This window comes from Rhinolophus hipposideros (genome assembly GCF_964194185.1).
Source record: "Rhinolophus hipposideros genome assembly, chromosome: 23".
Lineage (NCBI taxonomy): Eukaryota > Metazoa > Chordata > Mammalia > Chiroptera > Rhinolophidae > Rhinolophus > Rhinolophus hipposideros.
In genome coordinates, this window is record NC_138069.1 from 37,036,085 (window position 1) to 37,050,401 (window position 14,317).

The window sequence follows — 14,317 nt, forward strand, 5'->3', positions numbered from 1 at the left end:
TTGCATCAAGGGAAACGCTAGTCTAGGAGACACGTAGTTTCTAGCTGAGACTGTCAGAGAGATGTGGCATTGTGTTTGGGCTCAATGACAGCTTATGTGTTTGTGAATTTGTTGCGAACAATTAAAAATCAGGATCTCTCTCTCTCTCTCTCTCTCTCTCTCTCTCTCTCTCTCTCTCTCTCTCTCTCACACACACACACACACACACACACACACACACACACAGCCCAAAAGAAACTCCTTTTGAAAAATCAGCTCTCCTATTTCCAAATATCAACAATTTGCCAGAACTGAGTATGGGTTGGGCAGGACGCATGGGCTCCCCAGTTTCCACAGTCCTCATCTACTTTGATTCACACATTTATGTTACTTCTGGCCCCTTTAGGATAGTCTCGTACAGTCTCCTCACTTAACGAATATGTACACCACAGAGCAGAGAGGTTAAGAGATGTGTCCCAGGAGAAATGATTTGTATAAAGTCACATAGCCAGTGAGGGTGGGCCCCCTAACTCCCAGGCTGGTGTGCTTGCCAGATTTGCTTTAGAATCACTTTTCTGCCTTCTTACCAGCTGACAGTGTGACATCGGGCTATCTAGTCAACCTAAGACTCAGTCTCCTCCTTTGTAAAGTAGGAAAAATGAAAACATCGCATAAGTCCTTGTGAAAATAAAAATGAAGTGTGTAAATTATCTCGTCTAGGATCTGGTACACAATAAATGTTCTTTTCCTTCCTTCCTCTTCCTTTTCCATCCGCCATATGGCAAGGAGGGTCTTGGAATGCTAATAGACTCACACTAGCACATCTTGCTAAACAGGGATGCAGTTCAGTATTAGTGCCGGGTGGTTTGTTCAGCTGGGTTTTTACTATCAATCAATCCATCACAGAGCTGGTTGTCATCACTTCTCAATTATAACAAGGAGCAACACTAGGGTAGCTAAGTGTCACATCCCCTCTGGGTTTCTGAAGCAGTCAACCTCCTAGGTTGAATCTCTTAGTTCTGTACTAATTAATCTAACACTGCTAGCGTCTTTCAGAAAAGGGAGTAGAAGAAATGCAAATATATCTGCACAGATATCTGCCCCTTTCCGGCTTTGCTCGGGCCCCAGGAGGCTAACTTCTGGCAGCTTGATCAGACTCTGGCTTCCTGTTGGGTTTGCCCACTGGGAGTCACCAGCAGGTGGTCAGCAGGTGAGAGGACATCCTTCTACCTAAGAGCACAGGTCCTGTCAGGTAGTCCCTACCTTTCCTAGAGTAACCACGTCCTCCCACTGCTCCTCGAGGCCTAGGGGCCTGTTGTCACAAGCTCCAGGGAATTTCATCATCTTTTCTTGGTTTCTCTTAACCTTGCCTCTACTAACTCTTTATTTAGGGCTCCTCGTTTGTCCTGTGTGAGTATCTCTCTTTTCTTCCAGGACCCTGACTGATAAGGTATCTAGGGCCCCTTCCATATACTTCCTAGATCCATCAGCCTGGCACATAAAGGCTCGACAAATCATCATTATCTGATGAATCGATGAGCTGTGCACCTCCTGCCCAGACTTCTGGGTTGAGAGGCAGTTCAGGAGCTTGTGCTAAAGCCTTGGCTATTGCTCTCATCTGACTGACCAGATGCAGGCACTCAGGGGACCCAGACAAGGCTGGACTGTCCCCGGCCTGAGTCTGTTCTGCATTAGAGGATACACACTGTGTTCATTTTCAGCTCCTTTGGCACTGTTATTTTTTTAGTTTTAACACTGGACCAGAATCGGAAGTCGCTCCCATGTGATGATGGCTGGGTGGAGTTTAGCTCTTTTATTAACCCCATTTGGGATAAAGCTGTTTTCCACATTGTGGGCATTGCAGAGTCCTTGCAATAGACTGCTACACAGGGAACTACATGACAGCACCAGAGGAGACCTTTTCCTACTCCTACCCCACGGGAGAGAGAATCGTCATGGGCAACTCTTATATCTTCTTTCTGAACGCACTTTATTTGGGAAAAACTGCCTTTGAATGAGGCCCATGTCCCCCAATCTCCATTTTATCTGCTTTTGTCCATCCCCCAGCACCATATTAGCAGTTCTGCTTGGAAATGGGTGGCAAGCTCAAATTATTCAAGACTATCGAATCTTTTCTGGCTTCATTATAAACTGTAAATAAGAAACAGATACAGGGAATGTGCCAAGGTGTGATGAAAGCTTTTCAGAAAAGATAATTGTCTAGGTTACTCAGCTACAAAGAATAGATTGAGGGACACTATGGTTTATATGTCTGGGTATTTTCCTGGTGTTTGTTAGAAAGCATTTGAGCAATCCCACCTAACCAATTCTTTCACAGTAATAAAGGGCCACTTGAATGGGATTGTCTTTGAGTTGATAAGGAAGATAATGAAACCCAGTATATTAATAGAGTCTATAAAGTGGGGAAAGGGAGAGGGCTTGGGCACTGCTTATCAAAAGAAGAAGAATGCACCAATTAACTGAAAACATAAACTGTAGTCAAAGGAATGTTGTAGACCATCCGAAGGATATTAATACAACCTTTTGTGATTATTTTAAACTTTCTATTTGCAGAGAACAGATATGGAAATTGGAATTTTTATTAGTCTTTCTGAAGTAATGGTAAAATCAAAAGATTATTTTTTACTTTGTTAGAAAATGAAGCATTTTCTGACTTGCATGAAAGGAAATCTTTCACAAAGGCAGGGGTTAGAAATGGGGGAAAAAATAAAGAGAGAAGTTAATGTCTGTTCTTTAAGCTGGCAAATGATCTGGAATAGGTATTTACTACCTGCATCTCCTCAATAAAAATCACTCTAAATTTGAGCCATGAAATCCCCTCATTCTTATCCCAATTTCAATTCTGATCCACACGCACTTGTCAAAGCTGCCAGTCATTTGACAGACATATAACTGCTTAGAGCCAAAGAGAGACTTGGCAGAGGGTGGGGTCTGCCCTCTGAGGATGGAGAGAGGAGAATGTACTGGCCAAAGACTAGAGAACATGTCGTGGAGAAAGTGTATCCTGGCTGGGGCCTCGCATTCAGATCCCAGTGTGCTCAGGGAAACTCAAGTAAGCTGTCTGGACATCAGTGCTGCATTTACAAAACAGGTAGACAATTCCCTTCTTGGTTTTCTAAATTCCCTCTAATGCAAACAAACAGTGGCACCGCAGGGAGGTTAGAGAGCACACATCCTGGGCTCCAATTCCTCCTCCTTCTGTCACCTGCTGTGTGGAGTGGGGACCACTTACCCGATCTGAGCCTCTGCTTTCTCTGGGCAGATGGGGGTTAATAACTATGTAACACAGAGCTTGGTCTGTGGAAGGTACCACACATACTTGGTTATTGTCATCAGCATTACCACTGTTAGTTCTCAGTCAGGAAAACAGTTCTACAAGCAACACTCCACAAGTTGCAGTGAGAATACATCGGCTGCTCATGAAAATGTTAAAACCATAAAGCATTGTATGTGCGCTTATGAGAGACAGAAGGAATTTTATTTGTTACGGATTGAATTGTATTCCCCCCAGAATTCATATGTTAATGTCCTAACCCCCGGTCTATCAGAATCCGACCTTCTTTTGGAGCTAAGATCTTTACAGAGGTAATTGAGTTAAAATGAGGTCGTTAGGGTGGGCCGTGATCCAATGTGACTGGTGTCCTTATAAAAAGGGGGGATTTGGGCACAGAGACAGACAGGTACAGAGTGCAGACAACAGAAAGAGACCCAAGGACAAGACAACCATCTAAAAGCCAAGGAACCCGAGGCCACCGGAAGCTAGAAGAGGCCTGGACCAGATCCTTTCCTTACAACTCTCCAAAAAGAACCAATCTGTTGAGGCCTTGATTTTGGACTTCTGGCCTCTAGAACTGTGAGGCAATAAATCTCTGTTATTTAAGCCCCTCACTTTGTGCTCCTTTGTTATAGCAGCCCTAGCAAACTAATACACTATTCGTTCCCTATGTCGTGGATGAGAAAACTGAGGACCAAAGAGCTATGGTGATTTGCCCAAGGTCGCGTGGGCAGTCAGTTCTGTGTCAGGACCAGAACCTGGTACTTCCTGTCCTTAGTATAAAATTCACTGTGTTATATAGGGCTATTAGTAAAAAGAAGGAGGTGGCTTCAGATGCCAAGCCTTTAGCTGCTGCTTCTAGTAACGATCTGCCAGCCAAGATTCCATGAGAAAACAAACACCAAGGCAGTGACCAAATGGCCCAGATCAAGCTCCAAGTCTGGAGTCACACTTATGGGGTGCAATCCACTTCTGAGTCCAGAAGTAAAGAGGGTCCACTTGCACCTCTCTTGCACAACTGAATGTCTGAGACTTGCCAGTGGACAATCACTTGGGCAGCTTATTACTCGCAGACTTAGAGATGGCTGTTCAATATTCAGCAATGAGACCTGATAGTCCCTGCTCCCCCATTCCACCAATGCCCATCTCAAATTCTGCTACCTGTCTGCACAGCTGTGTGTGTACAGCGAGGGCTCTGATCCTATCTGACTCTCTCCCTCCTTCCTCCCCACCTCTCCATTAAGCAACAAGATAAATAACCTTCGTCTTGATTGCTCTTTTAACGCACAGGCTGGAGAAGAAATTACAATCTCTTTGGAAGGGAAGCATTGCTGTCATCCCAGAAGCTGGGCATGTTGATTTATTTGTGTGTAGCCTTCGGTTTCCTTGGTGCTAGAACTGACTTCTTCTAGCCCTGCCAGCAGCACCAAGACACCTGTGAAAACCTGGGCACACCAACGAAAGGCTTTCTGCTTCAGGATGCTGAATTCCTGTTGCCCAGTGCTTATGATGTCAGGGCAATGGAACATTTCTACAAGGCAGAAATGCTGAAAATGAAAACGTTTTGAAGAGTCACATGCTACTTACAAGACTCGGAGGTTCTTAAGTCCAGCGAAGTCCATCTTGGTGATCCTGGTGATATTATTTCTGTCCAGGTCACTGCAATGGAAAGCAAATTCGGGTCAGACTTTTGCAGGTTACATTTATGGTCTATTCAACCCAGACTGGCTTGGACTGAAGGGACGTTGTTTGTCAAGGAGAAGGCAATTCCAATGATTAATGGTATCCTCTGAGCATGCCCAACTAACCTTAAGGATATTGCATGGAATAAGCTGTCCGTTATGTATGCAATAGAGCCCTGTTCTATGGAGCTGCCTTGCTTCTGTTTCCCCTTCATCAGGTAACTAATTTTTCATTGGAAGCTCCCCTCCCCCACCTCTCAGACCCTGTCACATAAGTGAGGCTGGCTCCTTGTCCCAGCTCCAGAGATGGGCACCTAATCCAGGCCCGGCTTAAGCCATCTTCAGTCCTTCTGACCACAGTGATTGTTTCAGGAATGGATACACGACTCCACTTCCCAGCAGCTTTCTCTCCAGTGGAGTCGCTAAGCTGCCTGCAGCCACCTTATCACCACAAAGGGAGAGCCTTCCAGTCAGGAGACAAACAAACACAGACTCCTGCTGCTATCCTGGATCCACCCATGACTGAAGCCACACACCTCTGTACTGTAAGCATGAGCCCCTCTACCCCACCTCCCTTAAACCAGTTTGAGTTTTATTCGCTATCACTTGAATCCAAAAGAATCTTGACTCACTGTGGTACCTAGCTAAGTGCTTGTCGATTTTGCAGCCAGTTTGCAGACCCCGTGAAGGCAAAGACCATACCTCATTAAACTCCAAAGCCCAACATGGTAACATATGTGCCTAGTACAAACTACAGGTCATCTCCGACATCGTTAGTCTCATGTAGAAGGTAATGACAGCTACATGGATCACTCCGGCCTCAACTTGCAGGCTCAAGTTCCTGAAATGGCCCCAAAGAGAAAAGCATACCATGGGAGCATTATGGTGTCACTGTTGTTGGGGAGAAAGGAGAAAACCAAATTCCAGAATGAACCTGAGAACAACTGTACAAACACTGTGTTCACAAAATTATCTAAGAAGACTGGACACACAAGAAGGACCGTAAATAATATGATAATTCTCAATAACGAATGTTGAACGATTCATTCCCATTTGTTATGCATTCTTTATGAGAGACTTTTCAGGGTTTTGGTCAAGTTGGGGTTTCAACAAGATACCTGTAAACTGGCTTTGCTTGCTTCCAGAACATTTAGGTACTAAGAGGCCATTTTCTGGTGATGATCCCCATCCAACTTTTGGCTACCATAGTCCCCACATAGCCACAGTTGAGCTTTCTGCAGTTTTAGTTACCCACGGTTAACTGCAGTCTGAAAATATTAAGTGGAAATTTCCAGAAATAAACAATTCATAAGTTTTAAATCATGGGCCATTCTGAGTCGCGTGATGAAATCTCACGCCTTCCCAACCCGTCCTGTCAGGACGTGAGTCATCCTTTTGTCCAGCGTGCCCACACTGTAAACGCCCGCTGTCTGTTAGTGGCCATCTCGGTGATTAGATCGACAGTCATAAAACCACAGTGTTTGTGTTGAAGTCACTCCTATTTTACTTCATCCCGGCCCCAAAGCAAAAGAGTAGTGATGCTGGCAATTTGGATACGCCAAAGAGAATCCGAAAAGCGCTTCCTTTTAAAAGGAAAAGGTAAGTATGTACAGGAAAAGACATAGTACACAGAGGGTTCAGGGCTAGCTGTAGTTTCAGACACCCACTGGGGGTCTCGGAACGTAGCCCCCATGAATTAGGGGGGACTACAGTACTTCTTTGGTTTTCCTACTCAGGTCCTCCAGTTGTCATCCTGCAATCACGTCTCAGTAAGACTTGTGAGTTCTACAGTTGCATAAAAAGAAGGAGGAAACAATGTTCAGATTGTAGCACTTGGCACAAGGCAAAATCAAGCTGGAGGAAGGATTAATGCCCTGAGATCTGAAATACTGAAAAAAAAAAAAAAATCAGTGGGTCCTTGAGCAACGTCACCTGGGAAGCACCTCCCCTCCTCAGCCAGTGTTCCGCCCTCTAAATAGCAAAGCCATTTCTTAACGGGCCTGTGATGGAGAGCAGCAGTATTTAGACTTCTCAGGCCAAGCTGAATGCTGGTACAAGAAGAGCAAGAATGGTGCAGGGAAAAGGGCTGCTCCTGTGAGGAGCAGGCCCCAGCACACAGGCAGGAGTCTGCATGCTCATTGTCACCCCGTGTGCTCTGCTTACCCCGTCACAATCAGGACAGTTGTTCAGGGCCCTTGACAACTCTGAATACGACAATGCCACCAAGGGTTTAATTACTGGGACACAACATGGCACCCCAACATCAATATTTTCAATTACTACGTATTACATGAAGGGGCACAGAGTGTGCTGCTGAGATGCTGAGGGCTTGAGGGTAGGGTGGGGGGACTGTGGGGCTGCCCCAGTCCATGTTTGGGAGGCTGAGCTCCGAGGAAAGCAGCCCCGAGTCTGAATCCCTGCCTGCTCCTTAATGGGTGACCTCAGGGCAGTTCACTTCATCTCCGAGGCAGAGTTTCTCTGCCTACTAAACAGGGGTGATAATCTTGACCTCAAGAGTTATTATGAGGGTTAAATGAGATAATGCATACACAGCTCTTGTGTGACACTTGTTAAATATTCAATCATGGCAGCTATTGTTACTATAATAAGTTGAACTACATATCCCCCTTACCTGTACTCTGAAATTTCAGTGCACCCAGAACAGCTGACTGCCCCACGCCAAACTCTGGCCTAGAGATGAATCCTGGGATTCTCCAAGAGATAGAATATCTTCCAATAGGTGAAAAGAGTGCCCCCTCACGCTGCCTATGACACCTATTTCCATGGTATCTCCCCGGCGCCACCCAACAAACACAAACTGCCAGCCTGCCAGGGAGAAGGTCAGGGAGCATGTGTGTTTTGAGGTGAGACAGGTCAGGGTTCAAGTATCTGTCCACCCCCCACTCCCAGCTCTGTGAGTCTGCATAATTTCCTGAAGTTCTCTGAGCCTCCATGTAACCCTCTCCTACATGCAGACCTTGGCATGGTGAGAAGTTGCAAAAATGCTTGGCTGAAAATGGGCAGTAAATAAATGGACACTGACGAGGCTGTGCCACGTCACGTACCCATCCTTCCCCAGCCCCCATCCTTCCAGCCCAGGCTCCTCTGCCTTGTTAGCTAGATTTCTCAGCCCTCAGCTGTGGCCTCAGAGGGAACCAGCAGATCTCAGCCCAGGACGCATTCCGAACCATGTGCAGGCATGGGCCCACCCGGGGTGATTCTGGATGGAGACGCCATTACAGTATCTGATGGGGGGTGGTTTTAGAACATGCCTGCAGGTGATTTCTTGGATACACCTGCCATCAAAAGGGGAGTGTATGCCCCTTTTCCTTGAACCTGAGCAAGCCGTTGTGACTGACTGGACACATAAGATGCAGGCAGACATGCAGAACTCCGGAGGCTGGGTTAGAAGAGACAATAAGTGATTGACTGGCTCTCTGAGTATTTGCACTGGAGCCCTAAACTGCCATGTAAGAAGACCAGAAGACCATGGGGAAGGGAGGATGGGGTGGGGGGACAGGGGAAGAGGGAAAGGGAGAGAGGGAGGGGTTGAGAGAAAGGGAAAGGGAAAGGGAGGGAGCGAGGAAAAGAGGGGTGCCTGAGGAGCCCCAGCTGTTTCAGCCCTGTCTGTTTGAATCTTTCTAGCCTAGAAGACCAGCACATAAATGCCCATAACTTTGAGATTCCAGTTCCAGCCACCATCTGGCTATAACTTACGAAAATCTCTGAGCCAGGTTACCCAGATGAACCTCTCTTGAACCCTTGCCCACAGAGACGGGGATAGAGAGACTAAAACGGATGAAATGTCTTAAGCCATTAAGTTTTGGAGATTCATTTTGCAAAAACTAGAGTGATGGAAGAGAAAGGAAGAGACAGCCAGCTTCCAACATTTAGTTTCCCACTAACAACGGAACTACAGTCACGTGACGCCCACATGTCCTTTCTGAGGCTTGTATGTCACCCTTGAGACTCGGCGTTATGGTCACGGATGGTTCACAGGGGCCAAAGGCACCCGTGCCAGTCTAGGGATGAGGGGTGAATGGCCCTGCCCACAGGGTCTGAGGAGTAAGACTGCATAACTAGGGTTGCCCATCCCTCCAAGAAGGGCTTAGGATACAATGGGAATCCCCCAAAGGTTCTATGAATCACAATAGTGGGCAACATTCCTTGAACATTGGGGCAGAGACTGGCAAGCGGTCCACGGACCCAATTCTCCCTTTTTCTGGTGCACACAGATAGATTCATCTCGCAGCTTCCCTCGAAGGTAGGTGCAACCACGTAACTGGGTTCTCAGTAGGACACAGGCAGAAGCAATGTACGCTGTCTTCAGGCCTCATCCATAAAACATCCTGCCCAATCTTCCACACTCTTTCTCTTTCCTCATCTCGGGCTGGATTCAATAGATCCAGGGGAGGACTCAAGGATGGAATATGGAAAGAGCCTGAGTCCCTGAGTGACTGCATGAAACAGAGACCTCCCCTCCCCTCTCTCCTCATTTACTCACATTAGGGTCAGGCATGTTCAAGAAACCACTCTTAAGGCACTGAAATTTGGGGACTATTTGTTACAGCAATCTACACTGACAAACGCAGTATCTTTGAATCAGGAGGGCTCCATCCTTTTTTTTTTCTCCCTTCTCTTTGCAATGGTTCTGAAAGGTAGGTACTGTCATCATCCTTTAACAGATAAAAATACCGAAGATCAGCCTTAATAAGAGTTGGTATTTGTTGGGCCCAAACTATGCACCAGGCACTGTGCTAAAAACTTCATGTTCACTCTCTCTTATCCAGACAGCAATCATATGTGGTAGGTACTATCATTATCCTGTTTCACATGAGGAAACTGAAGCTGAAGCTTAGTCTCCCCACCGCCACCCCAGGTTAGAAGATTTTACCAATAAAGCAACTTGCCATGAGGTCACACGACCAGTAAGTGGCAAAGGCTGGGATGTGACCTCGGGTCTCTGGATGTGAACGCCATGTTATTTTATCACATCATCTAGAGCTTAAGCCTCTTCTACTGGGTCAGATTAACTCCCAACTGAAAGAAAATGAGTCAAGAAATACAACAGAGTTCCCTATCCCTGTGTCTTGAAGAAAGCAAAGAGGGTGCTCCCCGGGGCCTCGCTGCTCCCCACTACAGCCAAGATGGCACAGTTCCTATTCTGCTGCCCAGTGAGGTCAGGCCAGTGGGAGTGCTGAGCTCCTCTGCCACGTCCGGGCACAAGCGCTTCCTTGCTATTTCTGCCCAGGTCTGGTTGCTGCCATGCTGCTCATCCTCTCTATGAACAGGGCGTCACCATGGTAATCCCCTGTATTATTTTCCCCATCCCAATCATGAATCATACACCAACCCCGTGACTTGCAGCTCTGTGGTATTTTCACATCTGTTTGACACCTTGGGTGGGGTGGAAGAGGATGGAGGAATTCAGAACTACTCTGGAAAAAATGAAACAACAATGTTCTAGGGCAGGCCACTGTCCCTATCTTGGCACATGTATATTCATAGCCTTCTTTTGATTCATTCTGTGGTATTCCTGCACAATGTCTTTCCTGCCATGGCTCATGTGGAAAGGGGGAGCAGTGAAAACATTGCCGAGTGAAGCCGTCAGCACAGAGTAAAGCAAAGGCTTCAACTGTAAACCAGAAGATGCGGACTTGAGTCCTCTCCCTCACTTCTTAGCGCAGAGAGAGACCTCTTGAGGCAGATGGGAAGTGCGTCGGGTGGTGTGGTGACAGCAGGGGCCATGGTGGGAATCAGAGAGAGTGAAGGGACTGAGGACAAGGGCAGACAGGGTGATTCACTCACATTCAAGAGCCGCAGCTCGATTTGGGGACTCTTGCTCAGGAAAAGGGAAAGAGGGAGCAGCATTAAGATACCTTATGGCCCAGCCCGGGACCTGTTTACCACCAGCAAAGAAGAGGTTCCGACCAAATCAGAGTAAGTTGGCGAGGGGGCTTTGGCTGCAATTTCAGTTATTCTCTCTCTGCCTCTTTCCACCCTGGGAGGCTGAACTGAATGGAACATGTTATGGGGCTGGCTTTGGATTGCCCTTCTGCTTCTCTGAATTGAGCAGGAGGCAGGAGGAAGGGAGCAGAGTGAGTCAGAGGTCACGCAGGTTAGCTCGCGTCTCCACCAAAGGTCACAGGTCCTCTTCAGGACAACCTTTTCCTGTTTCTAGAACATTATACCTCTTCCCATCTCTTCTGGCCCCAGGGTGGTAACAGCTCTGTTGCTTCTAGTCCTGGCTCCCTGAACCACACTCACACTTCTGAAATAGTCCCTTTGTAAATTAACCTTCCATGACTAATCCTAATTTGAGTATTTCTCACTTGTTCGTCTTTTTCTGATGGATATACACCATTTATCATTCATTCATTCAACAAATGTCTTGACCATTAAGTTTCCGGTGCTGTACTAAATGCTGACAAGACTGGCATGGTCTCTGCCCTTGAGTATTGCAGACTTTAATGGGGAAAAATAAACAAAGGGTCCATCACCATAAACTGCAATAAATATATTAGAGGTTGGTAAACTTTTTCTTTAAAGAGCCAGGTAGTAAATAATTTAGATTTTGCCAGCCATATTTTCTATCACAACAATTGGGCTTCCTAGCTTGAAAGCAGCCAAAGACAATACACAAACTAATGAGTATAACTGTGCTCCAATAAAACTTTATTTACAAAACAGGCTGAAGGCCAGATTTGGCCTGGAGGCTGTAGTTTACAGATTCCTGCTCTATACTGTGTCAGAGGTATAAACAAAAGCTTATGAGAGAGAATGGAGGAAGGAGAATAGAGTAATCAGGTTACAGGGGTCAGGAGTGGCTTCTAGGAAATGGTAACATTTTAATTGAGATCTCACAAATGAGCTGTCCAAAGCCAGGATGGTTGGCAAGGGAATATGTGAGAAGGAGGGAAAGGATTCCAGGTAAAAGAAACAGCATGTATAAAAGCCCAGAGTCACTGCCTTGGGATAAATGCAAGCAGATTTGTTTGGCTATTAAAGCATGTTGCAGGGGAAAGCAAGATCTTTCTTCCTCCCTCCCTCTCTCCTTCCTTCCCTCCCTCCCTCCCTCCCTCCCTCTCTCCCTCCCTCGCTCCCTCCCTCCCTCCTTCCCTTCGTCCTTTCCTGCCCTTTCCTCCTTTCCATCCTTTCTTTCTTCCTACAATGTACCTTTATGAAACACCTACTTTGGACCTGGCACTGTGAGTATAGCTAGGGATAGATTGTTGAACAACAACAAAATATTTCCTTTCAGGGAACTTTTATTCTCCTGGTGAGTGTGGCAGATAGGTTCTAGGGTGGCCTCTATGATGCCCACCTCCTGGTATCAGCACCCTGTGTAATCCCCACTCCTTGAGTATGGGCAGGACCTACTGACTTGCTTCTCATTAATAGAATATAGCGAAGGTGTCAGGATATCACTTCTGTGATTACATTACACATGACTGCAGTGCCCATCCTGCTAGGAGACTCTCCCTTGTGACCTGTGATGAAGCAAGTGGTCATGTTAGGGAGCTCCGTATGGCAAGGACCTGAGGGCAGCCTCCATAGACAACCAACAAGGGACTGAGGACGAGCAGCAAGAGCCTGAATTCCTCAGTCTAACAGGCTGCAGGGGACTAAATTCTGCCAACAACCTCAAGAGCTTGAACATAAACTCGTCCCCGGTTAAGCCTTCAGATGGAACCTCAACCAGCACCTCAACTGCAGCTTTGTGAGACCTTGACATAGAGGCTCCCAGCTAACTATAAGGTAATAAATGGGAGTTCTTTAAAGCTGCCAAGTTTGTGCAAGGCTGTTACACAGCAACAGAAAATTAATATAGTGGAATACAGGCAACCACAAATAAACAACAGAACTAGAAATTACAAGAAAATAACTAGGAAGTCATTTCACAGTGAGATGAAAGGAATGAAGGTGGGGGTGGTAGGAAGTGGGGTACACAAGCTAGGATGGTCACGAGGAGCCTCTCTTAGGGAGAGCTATTAGGTCTGAGACCTAAAGGAAAAGAAGGAGCCAACTGAGAGTAGAGGCTGAAAGGAAAAGTTTCCAAGTGGAGGAACAGAATCACAAAGGCCTTGAATAGAGAAAGAATTTGGAGGGTCTGAGACCATAAATGAGGTCGGGTGACTGGAGCCGAATGGCAGCAAAGGGGAACAGAGAGTCACATGGCACCCAGTCTGGGGAGCACCCATGGTACAGCTGTCATGCCTTCAGCAATCAGAGCCACGGAAGGGGTCAAGCAGGAAATGTCTGATTCAACAGCCCTCCAACTTGTTCCCTGTCATCAAACCCGCCCCCTACGACCAGATTCGTTTCTCCCACATGGCAATTTCTTCCACAGGGCAACAGCCCTTCAGCCAGGTTGGTCTCACTGCTGCTCTCAGCCTGCCTCACATAATTCTTTCTTCTTTTGGTCCACAGACATTTACTGAGTACCCATCAGATCAGGTAGCTGAGCTAGGCACTCCAGAGACACATATGTCCCTGCTATTTGCTGGCTTCTAAAGCCACCACCATCCTTTCTCCATCCAAACCCTACCCTTATGTTATGGGTTGAATTGTATTCCCCCAAAAGGTGAAGTCCTAACTCCCGATACTGGTGAATGTGACCTTATTTGGATGTAGGGCCTTTACAGATGTAATCAGGTGAAAATGAGGCCATTAGGGTCGGTAGGCCCTAATCCAATATGACTGGCGTCCTTCTAAGATGAAGAAACAGACACACACAGGGGAACGCTGTGTGATGACAGAGGCAGAGACCGGAAGGGTGCATCTGCAAGCCAAGGACTGACGGCCACAGCCAGAAGCCAGTAAGACACAAGGAAGCGTCCTCGCCTGCAGATTCCAGAGCCACTCTGGCCCCGTCGACTCTTTAATTTCAGACTTCTAGCCCCCAGAACAGTGACAAAATGCACTTCTGTTGTTGGAAGCCACCCAGTTTGTGGTCCTTTGTTACGGCAGCCCCAGGAAAGCGACACACCCTCTTTTCAGGCCTTACGAGGCCTCCCATCCTCCTCTCTGCAGCTTTCCCAGCCTCTCCATTCTACTCCGTTCTCTCCCTTCTCTGAACCTCTATACGTCTGCATCGCTGAGCCCCTGCACAACTCATTTTCCTCTCTCATCACATTTCCTTCCACTCCGTGTTGTTGCCTGCTTCCTGTGTGTTTGCCTCGTCTCCCAAAGGAGTGTGAAGCTCTGTGGGAGCCAAGACCACAGGTTACACGCCCCTCACTTCCTCCCAGACACTTCGGCTGAAGTGAGGCCCCTTGGAGACACGCAGAGAAACACACGCTCGTTTTGTCTGGACGTTGGGGTGAAGAGTTTTTGTGTTGTTTTCTTAAACCATTTTACA

At 46.9% G+C, this 14,317-nt stretch overlaps 1 protein-coding gene across 1 annotated transcript in view; it reads right to left on the bottom strand.

Moving 5' to 3' along the window:
* The window catches only part of SLIT3 (slit guidance ligand 3), a 561,455-nt gene that overhangs the window by 511,540 nt on the left and 35,598 nt on the right, over positions 1-14,317 (bottom strand). The window contains exon 2 of the mRNA XM_081035897.1: positions 4,862-4,933. Coding sequence (XP_080892023.1) covers positions 4,862-4,933 — 72 coding nt within the window. The remainder of the gene's footprint in view (positions 1-4,861; positions 4,934-14,317) is intronic.